The sequence below is a fragment of the Scyliorhinus torazame genome, chromosome 6, assembly GCF_047496885.1.
Source record: "Scyliorhinus torazame isolate Kashiwa2021f chromosome 6, sScyTor2.1, whole genome shotgun sequence".
NCBI classification, from domain to species: domain Eukaryota; kingdom Metazoa; phylum Chordata; class Chondrichthyes; order Carcharhiniformes; family Scyliorhinidae; genus Scyliorhinus; species Scyliorhinus torazame.
Genome location: NC_092712.1, coordinates 130956156 through 130979612, shown reverse-complemented (window position 1 = coordinate 130979612; position 23457 = coordinate 130956156). Strand labels below are relative to the sequence as shown.

Sequence of the window (23457 nt, the reverse complement as noted above, 5' to 3'; positions counted from 1 at the left end):
CTCTCTGAACGGGCGCTAACGCTATGGATCGGCTTTGCCCTATTCCTGTTTAGGGTGCATGTCTGTTGGTTTCTCTGCTGCTTCTGGGGCGCGTTGCACTCACATGCAAAGTGTCCTAGCTGTCCACAATTATAACATTCTTGAGGTTTTGGCTGGGGTTGGCTGTTCCTGCCCACATTTACCCATGCGGGGTTCTGGTGTGCTTTAACTAGGTTCATTTCTACCTGCTCTTCATCGGGTGTTATAAATGTGGTTTTGCCTGCAGTTTAAAAAATATATATTTTTATACATTTAGAGTGTCCAATCCTTTTTTCCAATTAAGGGGCAATTTAGCATGGCCAATCCACCTAGCCTGCACATCTTTGGATTGTGGGACCGAAACCCACGCAAACACGGGGAGAATGTGCAAACTCCACACGGACAGTGACCCAGAGCCGGGATCGAACCTGGGACCTCGGCGTCGTGAGGCAGCAATGCTATCCACTGCGACACCCTGCTGCCCGTTTTGACTGCAATTGATTGCTCCCAAGCGTGGGACAATCTCTTCAAAACCCATTTTTCATTGTGGGCCTCATCTGAGGGGTCATAATTTGCGCAAGCTTCTTGTCCTGCTTGTGTGGCGTGGGAGACTAGAATTCGGGTCCATTTGGCCATATTATCTGGGGACAAATGGGCGCTGGCTAACTCACCAAAAATTGCGGTAAAGTGAATCCACAAACGTCCAGAAAATGCTGTGGGGTGCTATGTCTTCTTTTGCCTACACTTATTTAGGCCTTCTACGGGGTCTCCTCTGTTAAAGCTGATCGCATCAAGGATCGCTGTGTGCATCCCTTGGAGTGTGCCTCCCCCTTCATTCTGTGGGTCGGGAAGGGCTGCTACGACTGAAGGGTCAAGGCTTAAAACTGTGAGCTTCACTTGCTTCTTTTCGTCCAGGCCGCACATGATTGCCTGTTGCTTGACTTTCGCAAAAAATTGGTGGGGGCCTGAAGTGGGGAGGAACGGTGTAATTTTTCCACACACGTCCCGTAATTGGGTCACGGTTAACTTGGTTGTGTAAAGGAAATCTGCTTCTCCTCCTGCGGCCCTGCGGTGTGTGGTCACAGGATTCATGGGGGCATGTTCTGCCTGTTCGGTTGGGGGGTTGGGGCGCTTTCCTTTTCTGGGGGTTTTCCTGCGTACATGTCCCATGTACGTATCTATGGGCAGTCTCATTCAATTCCTGCCAATCGGGGCCGTTTTCTTGATCTAATTGGGGTCCGAATGTACTCTGAAATCCATTTTGCACGGATAGCAGAGATTGCAATTCTGCAATTTGCTTCCGCCATTTTGCGTGGTCTACTGAGCTCTGCCCTTGTTCCGTCGTGGAAGTATGGAGTGCTCGTAGGGCTGCTTTTAAATTATTGCACTGTTTCTGCAATTTCTCAACTTGCTGTTCTATTTCTTGTCTTACCAAGACCGCACGTTGCGTGTCCTGGTAGGCCTTATCATACTGCGTCTGAAAACTGTTCAAATGCGCGAGACTAGACTGATGTGCCCTCTTGACATCACCCACCTCTCTGTCCCTTGCTGCTAACTGCTCTTTAAAATCTCGATTATCTTTCTCTACCTCACTCACGTCTACCTCAATACTTCTGTCTCTCTCTTTTCTGTCTCGCTACGGAGCGTCCTAACGACCTCCTCTGTTCCTCGCAATTGTGCCAAACAGGACACGATTGCCTTCGGCTTGCGAGCTTTTCCTAAGCTCTTCTTGTGGATCTCTGACAGGTTCTCCCACCAAGTATGTCCTATACTCCCGGGTCCTGTTTCCTCATTATTGCAGAATTCACTCCGAAGGGGCCATCCTTTCCCTTTGAGATATTTTCTGATCTCATCTTCCCAAACGGGACACTGTCCTACTCGACTGGTCGCTGCGACCTCAAATTCCTGGGGGTTCATAAAGCGTTCCATTGCCTTCATTGCCATTTTCTCTATCTAGGATCTCTACTGAATTTGGAGCAGGGGGTGATAAAGTGGTGATATAAACACGGGTACGGCTTTCGCTAATTTCCGGCCTACAAAACTCCCGACTGTTTTATGCAACAAAATCTCTCAGGTTTACCTTATATCCCTGTTAGCACGCATGCATTAATACACTTCCGAATCTCAGAGGCTTGATCAGTACTGTTTTGACGCTTGTGGTTTTTCTTTCTGTTCCCAATTGGATTCTCAATTCAAATTTTGGGTTCTCTCAGAATGGTTAGGCCACTTCTAAGTCGAGTCCCGTCAGATATCACTAGTAAATGTTGCTAACTTTTGGTTGGCTCTTAATTTGGCTCTGTTTAATCACGTTTGCTCAAGAGTCGCCAGGTATCTTTCGACACCGCCACAAGGTTCAGAACCGAATACTGATCAATGACTCCATACATCAGTTAGTAAGTTCAAAAGCAAAGCTCATTTATTTACACACAGTCAAATCTACTCTTGCATAAACTCTACAAACTAAACTGCCACTATTACTAAAGCCTATACTTAGCTTCGGGTGCCCACTCAGTCAGAGGAACAATGGCCGTTGCTCGGTTCTGAGGCTGCTGGGTTGAGCTGTTTACAGGGTAGCAACTAGGAGCGTCTATCTCGTAGCGTGCGTTAACTTGGGACTTACTTGGTCTGGTGCAGCTGCTAGGCTGGTCTCTCTCTTCACTGAGAACCAAAGCCAAATGAAGAAGATTCTCCCTTGGGGGATACCTTTTATACTGAAAAGGGCTTTGTGCTCTTTTGGGCGGGCCTTGAACTTGGCCTCAACTAACTAATTGGGTCTTTCCCAATCATCTGTATCGATTTTCCTCCAAAAGAGGGGTGGTTCCCTGATCGCTGGGCATGTCCTGGTGACTGTCAGTCTGCTTTGTCTTAGTTTCTTCTGGCGCCAGGGAGTCTGCCTTAACATTGTGTATCTAAATGTTTCCCTTTTGTCCCCGGAGGTGGCTCATTAGTATGTAAATTGTTTGGTAGTTTCTGTCCTGTCTGAGAGTTTAAAGTTCTAATCAACAGACAGAGCTTGCACCTGCTTGTTTCTTAGCATTGTCCAATTTTCCCTGCTTTCTTTGCAAGTGTCCATTTTGTAATCGGGACGTGGCCATCCCAGATGGCTACAATACCTTGGCTCGTCCCCCCTGGCTAGCTGGAATTTCTCTGTCAGTTGGTCCAGTGTTGTGATCCTGCCGTCCGTGTATAGGTCCCTGACTGTCAGTGTCCCTCCATCCTGCCCCCACCTTTTGAAGGTGGCGTCAGTCAGTGCTGGTGTGACCCTATGGTTGTTGCAGATGGGAGATTTGTCTGACATTTTGGTCAGGCCAAATTGCTGCCGTAGTTGGTTCCAGGATTGGAGGGTAGCTATCACCACCAGGCTGTTGGAGTGTTTGTTGGGTGGGGATGGGAGTGCTGATGTGGCGAGTGCCCGGAGGGAGATCCCTGTGCTGGAGGCCTCTTCCGCGCGCGCCCACTCGGCCTCTGGTTCCTTGATCCATCCTCTTATTCGCTCGGCCGTCACCGCCCAGTGGTAGAATTGTAGGTTTGGGAGGGCTAGCCCCCCCTGGGTTTTGTTTTTTGTAGGACCTTCTTTGGGATCCTAGCATTCCCCCCCCCCCCCCCCGTTAGTGCTGCCCCCCCCCTACTTGTGGGTGGAGATGCTCATGTTAAGCAACAAGGTTACGTTCTCGTAAAAGAAGCACAAGACATAGAATTAACCAGCTGTATTTGTGATTCCTGCGATCTGTCAGAGGGGAGGTATTTTATCCGAGAGCCAAGTTTTATATCATTCATAAATGAATCAACATTTTTAAACTGAGAAGATTAACTTTCATGTATAATCACACTTAGCATTATTTCAGCAATTACTGAACAATTTTCTGAGATTTGCAAACATCTTGTCCTTTGTATACTTCCAGGTCAGTTGTATTGCTTTAGTTTCTCATCTTTTTTTTAAAATACGTTTTATTGAAAATTTTTTCCCAAACAACAATTTTTCCCCTCTTACAAAGCAAACGCAACAATAACAATACAGAAATTTTTAACAATACACAAGTAACAAAACCCCTTTATCTTTGACCTAAACTAAACTAAACCCCCCCTTCCCCCTGGGTTGCTGCTGCTGGTCATCTGTCTTCCCTCTAACGTTCCCCTAGGTAGTCGAGAAATGGCTGCCACCGCCTGGTGAACCCTTGAGCCGATCCTCTCAGGGCAAACTTTATCTGCTCCAGTTTAATGAACCCCGCCATATCATTTACCCAGGCCTCCAGTCCGGGGGGTTTCGCCTCCTTCCACACGAGTAGGATCCTGCGCCGGGCTACTAGGGACGCAAAGGCCACAACGTCGGCCTCTTTCGCCTCCTGCACTCCCGGCTCTTCCGCAACTCTAAATAGAGCTAACCCCCAGCCTGGTTTGACCCGGGCCTTCACCATCCGCGAAATCACTCCCGTCACTCCCTTCCAATACCCTTCCAGTGCCGGGCTCCCGCCACACCTCCCACACTCCAAAGAACCTGCTCAATCTTGCTCCCGTTATGTGTGCTCTATGTAGCACCTTAAATTGAATCAGGCTAAGCCTGGCGCATGAGGAAGAGGAATTTACCCTGCTTAGGGCATCAGCCCACATACCCTCCTCTATCTCCTCCCCTAGTTCTTCTTCCCACTTTCCTTTTAGTTCGCCCACTGACTCCTCCCCCTCTTCCCTCATCTCTCGGTAAATCTCTGACACCTTGCCCTCTCCGACCCACACCCCTGAAAGCACCCTGTCCTGTATCCCCTGTGTCGGGAGCAACGGAAATTCCCTCACCTGTTGTCTAGTAAACGCCCTCACCTGCATATATCTCAAGAAATTTCCCCGGGGCAACTTATACTTTTCCTCCAATGCTCCCAAGCTCGCAAAAGTCCCATCTATAAATAAATCTCCCACCCTCCTAATTCCCAACTGGTACCAGCTCTGAAATCCTCCATCCATTCTTCCTGGGGCGAACCTATGGTTGTTCCTGATTGGGGACCCCACCAGGGCTCCCCGCACCCCTCTCTGTCGCCTCCACTGTCCCCAGATATTCAATGTTGCCGCCACCACCGGGTTCGTGGTAAACTTTTTAGGTGAGATCGGTAGCGGCGCCGTCACCAGCGCCTCTAAACTCGTCCCTTTACAGGACTTTCTCTCCAGTCTTTTCCACGCCGCTCCCTCACCCTCCATCATCCATTTACGTATCATTGCCACATTGGCGGCCCAATAGTAATCGCCCAAGTTCGGTAGTGCCAATCCTCCTCTGTCCCTACTACGCTGAAGGAACCCCCTCCTTACTCTCGGAACTTTCCCTGCCCACATGAAGCTCGTGATGCTCCTGTCTATTTTATTAAAAAAGGTCTTGGTGATTAGTATAGGGAGACATTGAAATACAAATAAGAACCTCGGGAGGACCATCATCTTAATTGCTTGCACCCTGCCCGCCAGCGATAGAGGCTGCATGTCCCACCTCTTGAAGTCCTCCTCCATTTGTTCTACCAACCGTGTCAGATTAAGTCTGTGCAAGGTTCCCCAGCTCCTAGCGATCTGAATCCCCAGGTATCGGAAGTTTCTTTCCACTTTCCTTAGCGGCAAGCCTTCTATCTCTCTACTCTGGTCCCCTGGATGTATCACAAATAATTCACTCTTCCCCATGTTTAGCCTATACCCCGAGAAATCCCCGAACCCCCTCAAAATATGCATAACCTCTATCATCCCCCCCGCTGGGTCCGACACATATAACAATAGGTAATCCGCGTATAACGAGACTCGGTGTTCTTCTCCCCCTCTAATCACCCCTCTCCATTTCCTGGAGTCTCTCAACGCCATTGCCAGAGGTTCAATTGCCAACGCGAACAACAATGGAGACAGCGGGCATCCCTGTCTTGTTCCCCTATATAGTCGGAAATACTCCGATCTATGTCGACCTGTAACTACGCTTGCCATTGGAGCCCCATAAAGAAGTCTAACCCAGCTAATAAACCCGTTCCCAAACCCAAACCACCTTAACACTTCCCATAAATACTCCCACTCCACCCTATCAAATGCCTTCTCTGCGTCCATTGCCGCCACTATCTCTGCCTCCCCCTCCACTGGGGGCATCATTATCACCCCTAATAGTCGTCGCACGTTAACATTCAGTTGTCTCCCTTTTACGAACCCTGTCTGGTCTTCGTGCACCACCCCCGGGACACAGTCCTCTATCCTCGATGCCAGTACCTTTGCCAACAATTTGGCGTCCACGTTCAATAATGAAATGCGTCTATAGGACCCGCACTGCAACGGATCTTTATCCCTCTTCAAAATTAACGATATCGTCGCCTCCGACATCGTCGGGGGTAGAGTCCCCCCTTTCCTGGCCTCATTGAACGTCCTCACCATCAACGGGGCCAACAAGTCCACATATTTTCTGTAATACTCCACCGGGAACCCGTCTGGTCCCGGAGCCTTCCCTGCTTGCATGCTTCCCAGTCCCTTAATAACCTCGTCCACCCCAATCGGTGCCCCCAGGCCTACCACCCCCCGCTCCTCCACTTTCGGGAACCTCAATTGGTCCAGGAACTGCCTCATCCCCTCCTCTCCCTCTGGGGGTTGAGACCTATACAGTTCCTCATAGAAGGTCTTGAACACCTCCTTTATCTTTCCTGTCCTTCGCACCGTGTCTCCCCTTTCGTCTCTAATTCCTCCTATCTCCCTCGCTGCTGCCCTCTTTCGCAATTGATGAGCCAACAGGCGACTCGCCTTTTCCCCATATTCATACCTCCTCCCCTGTGCCTTCGTCCACAGTACCTCCGCCTTTCTGGTGGTCAGAAGGTCAAATTCCGTCTGGAGTTGTCTCCTCTCCCTGTACAATTCCTCCTCCGGGGTCTCTGCAAATTCCCTATCCACCCTTAAAATCTCCCCCAGTAATCTTTCCCTTTCCTTGGCCTCTGTTTTCCTTTTGTGGGCCCCAATGGAGATCAGCTCTCCTCTGACCACCGCTTTTAGTGCTTCCCATACCACTCCCACAGGGACCTCGCCGTCGTCATTGACCTCCAGGTATCTCTCAATACACCCCCGCACTCTTGCACACACTCCCTCATCCGCCATCAGTCCCACATCTAATCGCCAGAGTGTTCTCTGCTCCCTTTCCTCTCCTAATTCCAGGTCCACCCAATGTGGGGCATGATCCGAAACCGCTATGGCTGAGTACTCAGCTTCTTCCACCCTAGAGATCAACGACCTTCCCAAAACAAAAAAATCTATCCGGGAGTACACTTTATGGACATGGGAGAAGAAGGAAAACTCCCTAGCCCTAGGTCTAAGAAATCGCCATGGATCCACTCCCCCTATTTGGTCCATAAACCCCTTAAGTACCTTGGCCGCTGCCGGCCTTCTTCCGGTCTTTGAGCTGGATCTATCTAGCCCCGGGTCCAGCACCGTATTGAAGTCCCCTCCTAAAATCAAGTTTCCTACCTCCAGGTCCGGTATACGCCCCAGCATCCGTCTCATAAATCCCGCATCGTCCCAGTTTGGGACATACACATTAACCAACACGACCTCCATTCCCTCCAGCCTGCCACTCACCATTACATATCTACCTCCGCTATCTGCTACGATGTTCTTTGCTTCAAATGCTACCCGTTTCCCCACCAAAATGGCCACCCCTCTATTCTTTGCGTCCAGCCCTGAGTGGAACACCTGTCCCACCCATCCTTTCCTTAGCCTAACTTGGTCCGCCACCTTTAGGTGCGTCTCTTGGAGTATAACCACGTCTGCCCTTAGTCCTTTCAAATGCCCGAGCACTCAGGCCCTTTTTATCGGTCCGTTCAGGCCTCTCACGTTCCATGTGATCAGCCTCACTAGGGGGCTACCTGCCCCCCTCCCGTGTCGACTAGCCATTACCTTCTCTAGGCCAGTCCCATATCCCGCCTCCGCGCTCCCGCTCACTCCCCCAGCGTCGCACACCATCCCCGCCCACCCACTCTTTAGCCATTTCCTTTTGGATTTCCGCAGCAGCAACCCAGTTGTCCCCCCCCCCTCCCCCTCCCTCCCCCCCCCCTCCCCGCTAGATCTCTTTCTAGCATGATTGCTCCCCCCATATTACTTCCGTAAGTCAGCTGACTTCAACTGACCCCGGCTACTCCTGCTCACTCCTCGACCCCCCCGTGTGGGGAACTCCCATCCGCCTTGCGCCTGTCTTCCCACCTTATTCTTTCTGGCGCGGGAACATCCCTTTACCTGACCCGCCTCTTATGGCGCAGCTCCCTTTCCCCTCCCCCTCCCCTTCCCCATTCTCCAACTATGTCCCGTCTTTCCCCCCTCACCGGCGCCCACATTTCCCCAATGTCTCCCCCCTTCCCAATTTACTTCTCAATTAACTTCAACCATAACATTAACAATAACATTTCCTGCAGCATCAGTCCCTCAGTTCCGATCCAATTTCTCTTCTTTGATGAAGGTCCATGCTTCCTCCGCCGTCTCGAAATAATGGTGTCTCTCCTGATACGTGACCCATAGTCTTGCCGGCTGCAGCATCCCGAACTTCACCTTGCTTTTATGCAACACCTCTTTGGCTCGGCTGAAGCTCGCCCTCCTTCTCGCCACCTCCACACTCCAATCCTGGTATACCCGTACCACTGCATTCTCCCATCTGCTACTCCGCACCTTTTTAGCCCATCTCAGGACCTCTTCTCTATCCTTAAGGCGGTAAAATCGCACGATTATCGCCCTGGGTGGTTCTCTCGCTTTTGGTCTTCTCGCCGGAATCCGATTTGCCCACTCCACCTCCAAGGGGCCCGTAGGGGCCTCAGCACCCATCAGTGAGCTCAGCATCGTACTTGCGTACGCTCCACAGTCCACTCCTTCCACACCCTCAGGGAGACCCAGTATCCGAAGGTTCTTCCTTCGCGCTCCATTTTCTAGGGCTTCGATCCTTTCAGTACACTTTTTATGAAGTGCTTCGTGCGTCTGTGTCTTAACCGCCAGGCCCAGGATCTCGTCCTCAATATCTGTCACCTTCTGCTCCACCACGGGGAGCTCTGTCTCCTGGGTCTTTAATGTCTCCTTGAGACCCTCAATTGCCTGTAGCAACGGGGTCAGCACCTCCCTCTTCAGCAGCTCCACGCACCGTCTCACAATTTCATCCTGCTCAGGCCCCCATGTCGCCTGCGCTTTCTCCGCCGCCATCTTGTACTTCTCTCTTTCTGACCTTTTGGTCGACGATTCCTCGCGCTGCAGCCGCCGCCGCCGGTTTTTTCCTCCTTCGTTTGGGGGGGACTCCCTTCTCACACACCCCACACCGGGTTGCGTCGTCGAAAAATTCCCCGTTGGGGCTCTTAAAAGAGCCCGAAGGTCCATCGGAGCTGGAGCCGCCGAAGCGTGCGGCTAGCTAGGCATCACCGCAACTGGAAGTCCCTTCAGTGGCCTTGATGAGGTCTTTTCACAGTTGTTCCCTCTGCTGCTAAAATTCACCTTTGGTACAGGCCCTCAGGTCAGCTTGCAGCTTTAAGCTTGCCCTTCCCCCGCCTGCATGCTGGAAGAGGCCCTGTTTATCCTGCAGTTGCAGCCAAATCTTTTCCTGTTTCTGCCGTGTCTGGCAACCCAGAGACATACCCTTCCTGGGGGACACTGTCGGGGGAATATTGCAGCCTTCTTCCCACACCGGGAAATGTCAAACAAATGCCGTGGGGGCCCTGTAAAAGAGCCCAAAAGTCCGTTCCAAGCAGGAGCTGCCGAATATGCGACCTAGCTCTGCATAGCCGCACCCGGAAGTCTTAGTTTCTCATCTTAAGACCTTGATTTTAAACTCTCTCCACAATGGGAGGTAGAGGATCGGGCGCTGGTATGGTTGACTATAGAGTACACAACCCCCAACATGCCATGCATGTACCTATTACCTATTTTATGCATGTACCCATGCCCCTCTGAAAGCCTCGACTGAATCGACCCCCAGCTCACTCTCTAGGCACTGCATTCCAGGTCCTAATCACTCGCCCTGTTAAAAAAACGTTTATCTCCAGTCACCTGTTTATTTTTGACAATCGGCCTCCTCTGGTTCTTGAAACTTCCACCAAAGAGGATAGTTTTTTTCTATCTATTCTATCCAGACCCCTCATGATTTTGGAAACCTCTATTAAATATCCTCTCCGCCTTCTCTGAGGAGAACAATAGCTTCTCCAAAACCCTAATCCTCAGAAATATTTGCGTTAAAACCTTTCTGCACCCTCTCCAATGCCTTCACATTCTGGCCAAACCAGTGTTTTACAAAAGGGTAACCATAATTTTCTTGCTTTTGTACTGTACACCTCTATTTATACAGAATCCCACAAGCCGTATTAACTGCTTTCTCAATAGGGATTTTCCAAAGTAATAAACGGCCAATGGGGTACCTTTGAAGTGTAGTCACCATTTTCATGTAAAAAAGATTGCAGCCAATTTCTTAACAATAGGCTCTCACAAACAGCAATGTGATCATGAGCGGCTAATCTGCTTTTGGGATGGTGGTTGAGGGATGAATATTAGCCAGGACACGAGGAATAATACCACTGCTTTTTTTGAAAATCGAGCCATTTATGTCCACCTCCAAGGCCAGGCTGGGTTGGTTTAGTTTAACAGTTCATTCAAAAGACAGCACCTTCGACCATGAAGGATTCCCACAATACTGCATTGGAGTCAATGGAGCCTTGTGAACTATATTGTTTTAAAATCGCTAAAAACTTTGCGCCGGATTTTAGATTGATTTTACAGCGCATCACTTTTTGATACTTATAAATGACCAATGTACGGCCTGCTGAGAAGAATACAGGAAGAATCCCCAGTTGCCTTCAGTCATGCCACTTGCAGACATTAGAATAATTCAAGGTTACCAGTAGCTACTCGAGAACTGTGGCAGTGGCACTTTTTACTCTTTAAATACTGATCACCTGCAATTAAAGGTGAAAAATTGCAGAGTATGTTTTGAAAGAATAGGGAAAAGATAGGGCTTTCAATATCAAATTGTTTAATATGGAGGAAAGTTAAATAGGTGACTCCAAATTTGTTCTTTTGAAATGCTTTAATTCTAAATTAAGAGCCATTAATCAATCAGTTGTGTATTTTGAATTCACCCATTGAATTCTTCTCCACACAAAATGCAATATTTTCAGGCAGGAAATCAGAAATGCAAGAGCAAATTCTTACTTGTGTTAATTATATCAGAAAGTGTTCTGTTTGGTGGGGTATTACAAGAATTCAGATTGAGGCAAAACGGGTCAGATTTTGTCCCCCCCCCCAAAAACAATTGTAAAGGAAATAAAGAAGTACATGGATAATAAAGTATCGATGATCTAAAGTAAATATAAATAACTTTTTTATTTATTCGTTTACGGGATGTGGACATCACTGACCAGGCCAGCATTTATTGCCTGCCCATAATTGTACTTGAGAAGTTGGTGGTGAGCTGCCTTCTGGAGCTGCTGCTGTCCACGTGTTTTAGGTACAACCACAGCGCCAGGATTTTGACCCACCGACAGTGAAGGAATGGTGATATAATTCCGTGTCAGGATGGTGTATGGTTTTGCGGGGGGGGGGGGACACTTGCAGGTGATGGTGTTCCCATGGATCTGCTGTCCATGTTCTTCCTGGTGGTAGAGATTGTGAATTTGGATGATGCTATCGAAGGAGTCTTGGTGAGTTGCTGCAGTGCGGCAGTGGTGGATGAGGTGCCAATCAAGTGGGGGCTGCTTTGTCCTGGAGAGGAATAAAAATATATCAGGAGGGCAAAAAGAAATCACAATCAAATTATCAACAAATATAAAAAGAAACAAAGTGTCCTACAAATGCACAAATAACAAAAGAACAATTGGGGCAGCACGGTAGCACAAGTGGATAGCACTGTGGCTTCACAGCGCCAGGGTCCCAGGTTCGATTCCCGGCTTGGGTCACTGTCTGTGCGGAGTCTGCACGTTACATACATAGAACATACAGCGCAGACACTGGGAGAACGTGCAGACTCCGCACAGACAGTGACCCAGCGGGGAATTGAACCTGGAACCCTGCCGCTGTGAAGCCACAGTGCTAGCCACGTGTGCTACCGTGCCGTCCCACATTCTCCCCGTGTCTGAATGGGTTTCCTCCGGGTGCTCCGGTTTCCTCCCACGGTCCAAAGACGTGCAGGTTAGGTGGATTGGCCATGATAAATTGCCCTTAGTGACCAAAAAAGGTTAGGAGGGGTGATTGGGTTAAGGGGATAGGGTGGAAGTGCGGGCTTACGTGGGTCGGTGCAGACTCGATTGGCCAAATGGCCTCCTTCTGCACTGTATGTTCTATGTAAAGTAAGGATTGAGCCTCTAAAGGATGAGCAAGATAAATTCAAAGATAATGACAGAAGGTAATGGCAGATGTACTGACAAACTACTTTGCCCCTCTTTTTATTAAAGAAGGTACAAAATTAGGCATTTCACGAGAGGAGGAACAAAGTACTGCTGAGACCGGAAGGGTAAGAATAATTGACAACCTGGGAAAATTGAAAGAGGATAGAACCCTGATTCAGAATGTTTTATGGCCGCCACACTCAAGGAGATTAGGGAGAAGATGTCAGAGGCACTAATATTTATCTATGCATGTATAAAGTGAATAGAAAGATATGTTGAAAGGCTGTGATGAGCGAGGTACAAAGGATTTGTGTGGGGGGTCAAGACCTCTGATTAAATGATCTGAACATCCTGTTTCTGTGTTGTATATTCTATTATAACCATTCTCAGAATATTTTCAGCAAAAAAAGTTTTATAATACGAAGTATTTCATGAATATCACCACAATATTTGTTGCTGAGTTTTTGCAGGCCCTCAAATGCTGAAACAGCACAATTAAGGAATTGATCCTAATTGTATGGATGCTTTGTACTGTTCCAGTTTTATTTTGCAGTTGTTTTGTTGAACTATGCAAATTTGCTTTTGATTTTTGACAAAGCAAGCTCCAGTTTTGGAGTGGAGATGTCAATGTGATCTTTCGTTCAGTTCATACCTTTATATAAGCAAAGTCATTAATCACATAGCAGCTACTTTGTGGCAGCACCCTGCAGAGATGTCACAAGCATAAGTTGAACAGCATTGCAGCACAAGTCTTATGCTTTTAGGGAAATAAAATCATTGTAACAATACAGAGAATGTAAGTCCCAGAACCAGATTATGGTCCCCCCCCCTTGTCCTCACTTTCCACCCCACCAGCCTCCACATTCAAAGAATCATCCTCTGCCAGTTCCGCCTCACTCCCCCTGTCAGCATTTTGCAGGGGTTGTTCACCCCGGGATACCATGGTCCATTCCTCCATCAACCCCGACACCTCACCCTCTTCCCACGGCACATTCCCATGCAATCCCAGAAGGTGTAACACCTGCCCCTTTACCTCCTCTCTGCTCACTCTCTCAGGCCCTAAGCGCTCTTTTCAAGTGAGGCAGCGCTTCAAGTGCACCTCCTTCAATCTGGTCTATTCCATTCACTGCTCCCAGTGCGGTCTAGTCTACATTGGAGAGATTAAACGCAGTCTGGGTGGCCGCTTTGCAGAACACCTCCGGTCCGTCCGCAGGCAGGACCCAGATCTTCCTGTTGCTTGTCATTTCAACTCACCATTCTGCACTCACATCCACATCTCCGTCCTTGTCCTGCTGCAATGTTCCAGTGAAGCCCAGCGCAAACTGGAGGAACAGCACCTCATCTTTCGATTAGGCACATTGCAACCTTCCAGACTTAACATTAAGTTCAACAACTTCGAACTGTGAACTCTCTCTTCCGCCTTCACCCCATTTTCATTTCTATCAATTTTGTTTCATTTCTTCCATCGATCTGTTTTTCCCTCATTATTGTTTTTCCCCTTCCCCTCTTCACTCACCTGATGAAGGAACCCACCTCTCACTCACCTGAGGAGGAGCAGTGCTCCGAAAGCTAGTAATTCGAAACAAACCTGTTGGACTTTAACCTGGTGTTGTAAGACTTCTTACTGTTTTTCCCTCAACATTGTTTCCCCCCTTCCCCCACTCAACTTGGGCCACCTGTTCCAAGTTGCCCTTTGACACATTACTCACCTTTGTTCTGCCATTCACACATTCCAACCTCTTTACGTGCCACTATCAGCACCTCTCTTAGGCTTAATCACCCCCATATACATTTCTTTCTCTTCTGTCCTCAACATCTTTGTCAATCTCCACCTATCGCTGGCCTCCTATCCAGCCCCACCACTCCATGCCACCCCCCGCTACAGTATAAATCTGATCCCCATTTCCAGTTCTCTTACGCTTTGACAAAGAGTCACCCAGACTCGAAAGGTTAGCTCCTTTTTCTGTCTACAAATGCTGTCAGACCTGTGTGATTGTCCAGTATTTTCTGTTTTTGTGTCAGAGAATGTAAGTCTTTACTACACTGACCTTCAGAGCCAATTCTTTGGCCTTACTCGAGGAACAATACTACAATTTTTGAATGACTGATGAAATTTAATTTAATGCGACCGAGACTAAGTGACACCATAACTTATCCTCTCCGAAGGTCGGGAAAAATGAATGTGAGCGTAAAGTGGCCACGTTTTGTTCCTGAAGAAGTTGGGAAATCGAGAGTAAATTATGTATTGCAAATATGCCCATTTTATGGAATCTTATGGTCATAGATGGTGGTAATGGAGTTATAGATGGGTGGTAATGGAGTTGTTTATGCTGTTGTTTGGACACAGAGGGCGGGATTTTCCGGTCTCCGACGCCAAAATCACGTTTGGCGATCGGCCGGAGAATCCACGTTGACGCCGAAATCGGGGGCGGTGCCGCTTTGGCAATGCTCCGCCCCCTCCAAACCGGCCTACTCTAGGAGTACACCGCATGCCGTATGGATGGCTTCCGGATGTTACCGGAGGCCACCCCCCGCCCCCGATGCTCCGCCCCGACGAGCCGAGTTCCCGGCCGCGTGGGTCTCTTATGCTATTTTTTGTCGGGAACTCGGTGTGAAGGCTGCGGAGAGCCGATCTGCGGGCAGGGGGGGACTTTGGTGTGGGCTGGGGGCACTGGGGGTTGGGCGTGGTGAGCCTAGAGATGCTATTGCTGGGCCTACGGCTCTTACCATTATATAAATGGTCTGGACTTCGAGAGAGGGAACAAAATATAAAAACAGCACAGGTAGAGAGTTTGGTTATCAAGAATTGCATTGTTAGTGACTTCAGAAGTATACAGTTAGTAGACTGTGCAGATAAATATAAGATTAAATTTAATGAGAAATGTGAGGTAAGGAAAGTTAATATACATAAATGAAAACACTTTAAAAGAAGTAGAGGAGCAGAGAAACTCGGGTGTTGATGTACACAAATCTTTAAAAGGACCAGTTGAAAAATTTGGAATAAAACCTGATCCTTGGTTTTATAAATAGTTCAACTTTCTTACATAATTTAGCTCTAAATCTGCAACTCTTCTCTCAACTTCAAACCCTGTGCTATCAGAATGCTCATCCAAAATTGAGTGATGGATCAGTTAATATTTCTTCCAAATGAACAATGGCGCCATCAAATAAATAAATTTTGGCCCATGCCATATTTCCACTCCTTGTTGTTGATTCCATACCCTCCCTTCAGTTTACCCAAAATCATTCACAACTTTGGGATTTTTTAACTAAGAGCAGAACATGAAACTTGATTACCTACCCATCGTCAAGGCTATTTGCTCCACCTCTTTGATACGTCAAGCTTTTATCCCATCTCGCAGACACTATTTTTCTAAATCTGTCATTGCTTCTCTTAGTCTTCACAGTCAAACACTTCAAAGTGTCCACACCTCAGTTATCCAACCCTCCAATCCAAGCCTTGAAACGAAACATCCCGAGGCATTGTTCATCGTAGCTGGGGACTTCAACCAGCCAAGCTCAAGGGCATACTACCAAGTTACCACTGACACGTCACCTGTTCAACCAGAGGCCCAAACATCCTGGACCACTGCTACACAAATATCAAACATATACCGCTCTGTCGCCCGCCCACACTTTGGCAAATCTGACCACAAGGCTGTGCTCCTGCTCCCGGCTTATAAGCAAAACCTGAAGCGGGAGAATCCATCAAAGAAAGTCGTGCAATGTTGGTCTGAGGAATCGGATGATCTCCTATGGGACTGCTAGAGTCAGTGGACTGGTCAGTATTTAAAAACTGTGACCAACCTGAATGAATACGCCACTACAGTAACTGACTTCATTAGTAAGCGTCTAGAAGACTGTGTGCCATGGAAGCAAATCCGTATGTTTCCCAACCGGAAACCCTGGATGAACAGGGATATCCACTGTTTTCTGAAGTCTATGTCTGAGGCGTTCAAGTCAGGCGACCCTGACCTATACAAGAAAGCCAGATATGTTCTAAGGAGATCCATCAAAGATGCCAAAAGACAGTAGTGGACTAAGCTCGAGTCCCAGGCTAGCCACATGGACCCCTGGCGGGGGTATTTGCAGACATCTTCAACCTCTCTTTACAACAATCTGAGGTCCCTATCTGCTTCAAGAAGACGACCATCATCCCTGTACCAATATAAAGCCAAGCAGCGTGCCTTAATCACTATCGTCCCGTGGCTCTGACATCCATCATTATGAAGTGCTTCGAAAGGTTAGTCATGGTTCAGCCTCCTGGATTGCCTTGATCCACTACAGTTCGCCTACCGTTGCAACTGGTCCATAGCAGACGTCACCACCCTTGCCCTGCACTCAACCCTAGAACACCGAGATAACAAAGACATCTATGTCAGACTCCTATTTATTGTCTACAGCTCAGCCTTCAACACCATTATTCCTACGAAACTCATCTCCAAACTCCGTGGCCTTGGCCTCGGCTCCTCTCTCTGTGACTGGATCCTGAACTTTCTAACCCACAGGCCACAATCAGTAAGGATAGGCAACAACATCTCCTCCACGATCATCATCAACACCAGTGCCCCACAAGGCTGTGTCCTCAGCCCCCTACTATACTTCTTGTACACCTATGACTGTGTGGCAAAATTCCCCCCAACTCGATTTTCAGATTTGCTGATGACACCACCGTAGTGGGTCGAAACTCAAACAATGTTGTGACAGAGTACAGGAATGAGATAGAGAATCTGGTGAACTGCTGCGACGACAATAATATCTCCCTCAATGTCAACAAAACGAAGGAGATTGCCATCGACTTCAGGAAGCGTAGTGGAGCACATGCCCCTGTCTACATCAATGGGAACGAAGTAGAAAGGGTTAAGAGCTTCAAGTTTTTAGGTGTTCAGATCACCAACAACCTGTCCTGGTCCCCCAATGCCGACACTATAGTTAAGAAAGCCCACCAAAGACTCGACTTTCTCAGAAGATTAAGGAAATTTGGCATGTCAGCTACGACTCTCACCAACTTTTATAGATGCACCATAGAAATCATTCGTTCTGGTTGTATTACAGCTTGTATGGATCCTGCTCTGCCCAAGACCGCAGGAAACTACAAAAGGTCATGAATGTAGCCCAATCCATCACGCAAACCAGCCTCCCATCCATTGACTCTGTCTACAATTCCTGCTGCCTCGAAAAGGCAGCCAGCAGAATTTTGTTTTTTATAAATTTAGTGTACCCAATTCATTTTTTCCAATTAAGGGGCAATTTAGCATGGCCAATTCACCTACCCTGCACATCTTTTGGGTTGTGGGGACGAAACCCACGCAAACACGGGGAGAATGCGCAAACTCCACACGGACAGTGACCCAGAGCCGGGATCAAACCTGGGTCCTCGGCTTGGCGAGGCAGCAATGCTAATCACTGCGCCACCGTGTTGCCCTCAGCCAGCGTAATTAAGGACCCCACGCACCCCGGACATACTCTCTTCCACCTTCTTCCGTCAGGAAAAAAATACAAAGGTTTGAGGTCACGTACCAACCGACCCAAGAACAGCTTCTTCCCTACTGCCATCAGACTTTTGAATGGACCTACCTCATCTTAAGTTGATCTTTTCTCTGCACCCTAGCTATGATTGTAACATTGCATTCTGCAGTCTCTCCTTCCTTCCCTATGTATGGTATGCGTTGTCTGTATAGCATGCAAGAAACAATACTCTTCACTGTATACTAATACATGTGACAATAATAAATCAAATCAAATCAACCTTGTCCCACACAAGGCTGGAATTTTAACCAGCATGCCATGAGTCCCACTGCCAGGACCAAATTTAAGCCCCGACTCTGTTTGAGCGAATGAATGGCAGGACTGTGGTGGAGATTTTACAGAGCTGCCAGAGTTCAACAGCACCTGTTGTAGAAGTGGCCTCTGCTGAGGCTGCAAGGAGAAGGAGAGGGCATCTCCATCTTGGGGTGCCTTTGAAAAGCCAGAGAGAATTTTGTGTTGATGTGTTGGGCCACCGTTTGGAGGGCTGTACCTTGTAGTGGCAGCAACAAGCCCCAGGAGGTGGGAGCAGTCATTGCCACTATCACCAGGGACCCCTCCGAGGGACAGATGGCCCCTTCTGGAAAGTCACTGGGAAGCTGTCTTGATGTACATGGCGGTCTCCCCACACAGCAAGGTGTTGCTGTTCTTGCACTGATAGAATACTAACAGGAGCGTAAAATGGCCATTAACGGGCCAGTTAATCACCCAAGTTGGCCACCCACCTCCAGTCTGAAGGCAGCCAACTGTTGTCATTTTCACCATTCAAAATGGCTGCCGGAAGACCTTTGGCTTCTCCGAACACATATCACCAACATTTTACCAGTTTTCCTCCCACCGAACATTTCTCCAGAGGGCTGGTAAAATCCCAGCCGAAGTCTTGTTCAGCCCTTTGCTCGCTTATATTGATTCACTGTGACCCAGTGTATTAAATCTAAAATGCCATCTTCCAAGTCCTTCCATAATTCATCTACGTAACCTTCTCCAGGCTCCTAAATTCTCACACAATCTTCCCTCTTCTGATTCAAGTTTTTTTTTCCATCCCAGTTTCCCTTCACATCCTTGTTTCAGTCTAAATAGCTGTAACTCCATCCCTAAACTATTCCAGCTAAAATCCTATTATTCCTCAGAGTTAAAACATTGTCAGCAAGATAAGTTTTAAAATTACTTTTCACAAACATATTTTTAAGCTTTAATTCTTACAGATTGACAGAGAGATGGACTGAAAGTAACATTGAAAGATCGAGCGGGAGATGTCACAACATGTGGCTCTGTGACACCTGCTTTACCGGTGCTTTGATTATCAGCCCACCAAAATGGCATTCGTGCCTTGTATACACACTTCTGTTGCTAGCCATGCCAGATGTCATTTTGGTGAGGATGTTAGCAGGGAGAGTCCACCAGAAGTATATAGAATAGATGGATTATGCTGATTTGATGTTAGTGCTGCCATTTTGGAATTTTAGACTCCAATCTACACCTTCCTTAACCTTTCACAGCTGAATATGCACCGTAGCTGCTGGAAGGAGTCAACTCACCAGCACTATGCAAAAGGATCATGAACTGTTTTCAGGTTAGTTATTGATTGGTTTCTCTTGGCTTTTCCTGGCTCTTGCTGTAATTGCCAAAGTGTTTGGTAGTTTCTCGAGTTCCAGTTTACTGAAGTCCACAGAAATTGATCCGATACATGCTGATGGATCTGCAAAGTTAATTTCACCCAACAATAAAGGCAGTCGTTTGCATTCAACCAAGAGTATAACAAGACTGGGAAAATGAGTAGGGGCAACAAAGAGCAAGGCAAGCTGCTGGAAGAGGGCGGGTAGGAAGAAGGGTAAGATCCTGGCATGGATCGAGGATTGGCTGACTGGCAGAAGGCAGAGAGTGGGGATAAAGGGGTCTTTTTCAGGATGGCAGCTGGTGACGAGTGGTGTGCCTCAGGGATCTGTGCTAGGACCACAACTTTTCACAATATACATTAACGATCTGGAAGAAGGAACTGAAGGCACTGTTGCTAAGTTCGCAGATGATACAAAGCTCTGTAGAGGGACAGGTAGTATTGAGAATGCAGGCAGGCTGCAGAAGGCCTTGGACAAGCTAGGTGAATGGGCAAAGAAGTGGCAGATGAAATACAATGTGGAAAAGTGTGAGGTGTACACTTTGGAAGGAAAAATGGAGCTATAGACTATTTTCTAAATGGGGAAATGCTTAGGAAATCAGAAGCACAAAGGGACTTGGGAGTCCATGTTCATGATTCTCTTAAGGTTAACATGCAGGTTATGGGGTGTTGTGAGCAGTTTTGGGCCCCGTATCTAAGGAAGCTGACAGTTCAACAAGCAAGCTCGTTGATCCAACTCTGTTGTTTACAAAAGGTGATACCTATTTATACCATTTTTAACACATGCAGTCTTTGTTTAAATTTTTGATCTGGTATTGCATATAAGCAAGCACTTTCACCTGCACCCTTTCAGGCACATTTAGCTTATTTTGGTATTGTCTGTTGTCCCTATTTGCTACTGATATAACCATTACCTTCTGTTCCCAAACTTGTTGAAGCTCGCTGTCCTTGCAAAATCGCAGCTGCAGATTCTGCTAAGGTTTACAAAGGTCAATTAGAACTGTTGTAACAATCTGCAACCCTTTTTCTGTTATTTTATTAATACTCAAACCTAGTTCTTAAATCTTCCTACAAAATCTTAAATCATACTAAAACCTTAACCATTACTATTTATTTCCCCCTAACATTAGCCCCTTTGGCAATTGGCAAATAAGAAGCCCAAGTAGCCAAAGACAGTGATATTAGTTTTCAGTGATATTAACCTTTATTTGCCACCACTCATTGATACTGGCTAGGTATCCAATTTGAGGTCATAAAGATACTAAGTCAAACCATCTATCAGTCAGTTTAGGCTGCTGGCCTCTCAATTTATTTCCCCATTTGCTAAATCTAGAACTCCAACACCACTTCTTGTGTGACTTTTTGGTGCGGTAAATTGAGCATGTCAAATACATAACCATTATCAGCTGGGCAACTACCATGGTATGGGAGATAATCCAAATCCAGGGGTGTATTCATACATTTGAGACCCTATTCCACCGATCCTCCCACAATGTAGAGGGATCTATTTGTTCAATGCCTTTTGCTGAAGCTTTTCTTTGTTGTTGGAGTGTGCAGTTTGCATCTGAATCTGGAGTCAGGTGATCTGGCAGCAATGGGATTGTATTTTTCTTTTAATTAATTTAAGAGATGTGGGCTTCACTGGTTAGGCCAGCATTTATTGCTCATCTCTAGTTGCCTTCCAGTAGGTGGTGGTGAGTTGCCTTCTTGTACCGCTGTGGTCCTTGGAGGTGTAGGTACACCCACGGTGCTGTTAGGGAGTCCCAGGATTTTGGCCCGGCAACATATTTCCAAGTCAGGGTGGTGAGTGACTTGGAGGGGAACCTCCAGCTGGTGGGGTTATCAGGTATCTGCTGGTCTTGTCCTCTAGATGGTAGTGCTCGTGGGTTTGGAAGGTGTTGTCTAAGGAACCTTGGTGAGTTTTTGGAGTGCATATTACAGATGGTACACACAGCTGCCATTGTTTGACAAAGGTGGAGGGTTTGAATATTTGTGGAAGGAAAAGCAATCAAGCGGGCTGCTTTGTCCTGGATGGTGTTGTGCTTCTTGCGTGTTGTTGGAGCTGCACTCATCCAGGCAAGTGGAGAGTATTTCACTACACTCCTGACTTATGCCTTGAAGGTGGTGGACAGGCTTTGGGGGGCAGGAGGTGAGTTAGTCACTGTAGGATTCCTAGGCTTTGACCTGCCCTGGTAGCCACAATATTAATATGGCTAGTTCAGTTTCTGATCAATGATAACTCCTCCAGGCTGTTGATTGTGGGGGGGATTCAGCAATGGGAATGCCATTGAATGTCATGGGGCGATGGTTAGATCCTCTCTTGTAGGAGCTGGTCATTGCCTGGCACTTGTGTGGCGCGAATGTAACTTGCCACTTGTCAGCCCAAGCTTAGATATTGTCCAGGTCTTTCTGCACTAGGACATGGACTGCTTCATTATCTGAGGAGCCTTGAATGGTGCTGAACATTGTGTAGTCATCTGCGAACATCCCCACTTCTGACCTTCTGATGGAAGGGAGGTCATTGATGAAGCAGCTAATATTGGTAACACAGTGGTTACCACAGTTGCTTCATGGCTCCAGGGTCCCAGGTTCGATTCCCGGCTTGGGACACTGTCCTGTGTGGAGTCGGCACGTTCTCTCCGTGTCTGCGTCAGTTTCTTCCGGGTGCTCCGGTTTCCTCCCACAGTCCAAACGATGTGCAGGAAAGGTGGATTGGCCATGCTAAATTACCCTCATGTCCCAAATGGTTAGGTGGGGTTACTGGATTATGGGGATAGGGTGGAGGTGTGGGCTTAAATAGGGTGCTCTTTCCAAGGGCCGGTGCAGACTCGATGGGCCGAATGGCTTCCTTCTGCACTGTAAATTCTATGATCCTATGATTGGGCCTAGGATACTACCCTGAGGAACTCCTGCAGTGATGTACTGGAGCTGAGATGATTGGCCTCCAAACACCACAACCATCTTCTTTTTTGCCAGGTATGACTCCCAACTAGTGAGAGAACGGATTCAAGTATTGTGTCAGGTTATCCTTTATGCGTTCCATGGCTTGATATCAACTGTTTCTCTCCTATATATTTCAACCACTTCTACTTTCCCCACTCTTGCTGGCTCCTTTGGGTATAAGCGGACTGAATGATTGAATATGGGACACACCCACGTGTTACCGCACTGGAGTTCCTGTGGTAATACAATATCTCCCATCCCCCTTGTATACACTATGAGTTGGTTCTTTTGCAGCCCATATAGTTTCCATTGTATTATTGGTCGTGGCATTAAACCCGCTACTTGCTTCTTCAGTGTCATATATTGGATGCGCACGTCCTACAGAGGTGGCTTCTATCCTACAGCCTTCTCATGTTGTACTAATGCTATCTTCTATTACAACAGCATATGATGGAATGTTATGGTCTCTCCTTATCATCCTAATGTCCTCTACACTATATAATACTCTGCAGGGTGCAGACATGATTATAATGAATATTGTTAAGACAATACCTACTAACATATACTATTCATTATAAATTCAACATTAGTTATATATACACGTGTCAGGCTTCTGAGCTGGCATCCAGTCAACCCATGGTTTGTATATCGTGAGAGGTTAAACAGATGTTAATTTGTAACCCACAATTGGACCACACCCTCACTAATTTGCTTCAAATTTACCCATGTCTGTTCAAGCGCTCATGATCCACAGCTGCCACAGACATCGTTTCTATTCGCAGCATCTGAAATATTCTTCCCTATACCGATCAGTTCTTTGATGGTGCCCGCACGACTCTCTAGTACAGTGGCTAAGTTTGAATTATCTGTATCATGTCTTGGTCTGCACTTAGTTGGGTGTTGTGAATCCCTTGTTCATAACCCAGAATCCTTTTAAGATGCAAGCTTAAAATTCGGACCTTCTGGTCAATTGCTAAATCAATAGAATTAACCATTGAAGTACTGGAATTGAAAGCTGTAACGCATCAT

At 47.3% G+C, this 23457-nt stretch overlaps 1 protein-coding gene across 6 annotated transcripts in view; it reads left to right on the top strand.

The window, feature by feature from the left end:
* The window catches only part of LOC140425027 (thiamine pyrophosphokinase 1-like), a 555937-nt gene that overhangs the window by 391783 nt on the left and 140697 nt on the right, over nt 1-23457 (top strand). For 4 of the 6 annotated variants that reach the window (XM_072508813.1, XM_072508814.1, XM_072508809.1 and 1 more), the window contains one exon: nt 19370-19443. The exons of the other annotated variants lie outside the window; for them this stretch is intronic. In XM_072508813.1, the coding sequence (XP_072364914.1) occupies nt 19370-19432 (63 nt within the window). In that variant the 3' untranslated portion in view covers nt 19433-19443. Of the gene's footprint in view, nt 1-19369; nt 19444-23457 lie in introns of those variants that run through there. 6 annotated transcript variants of the gene reach the window in all.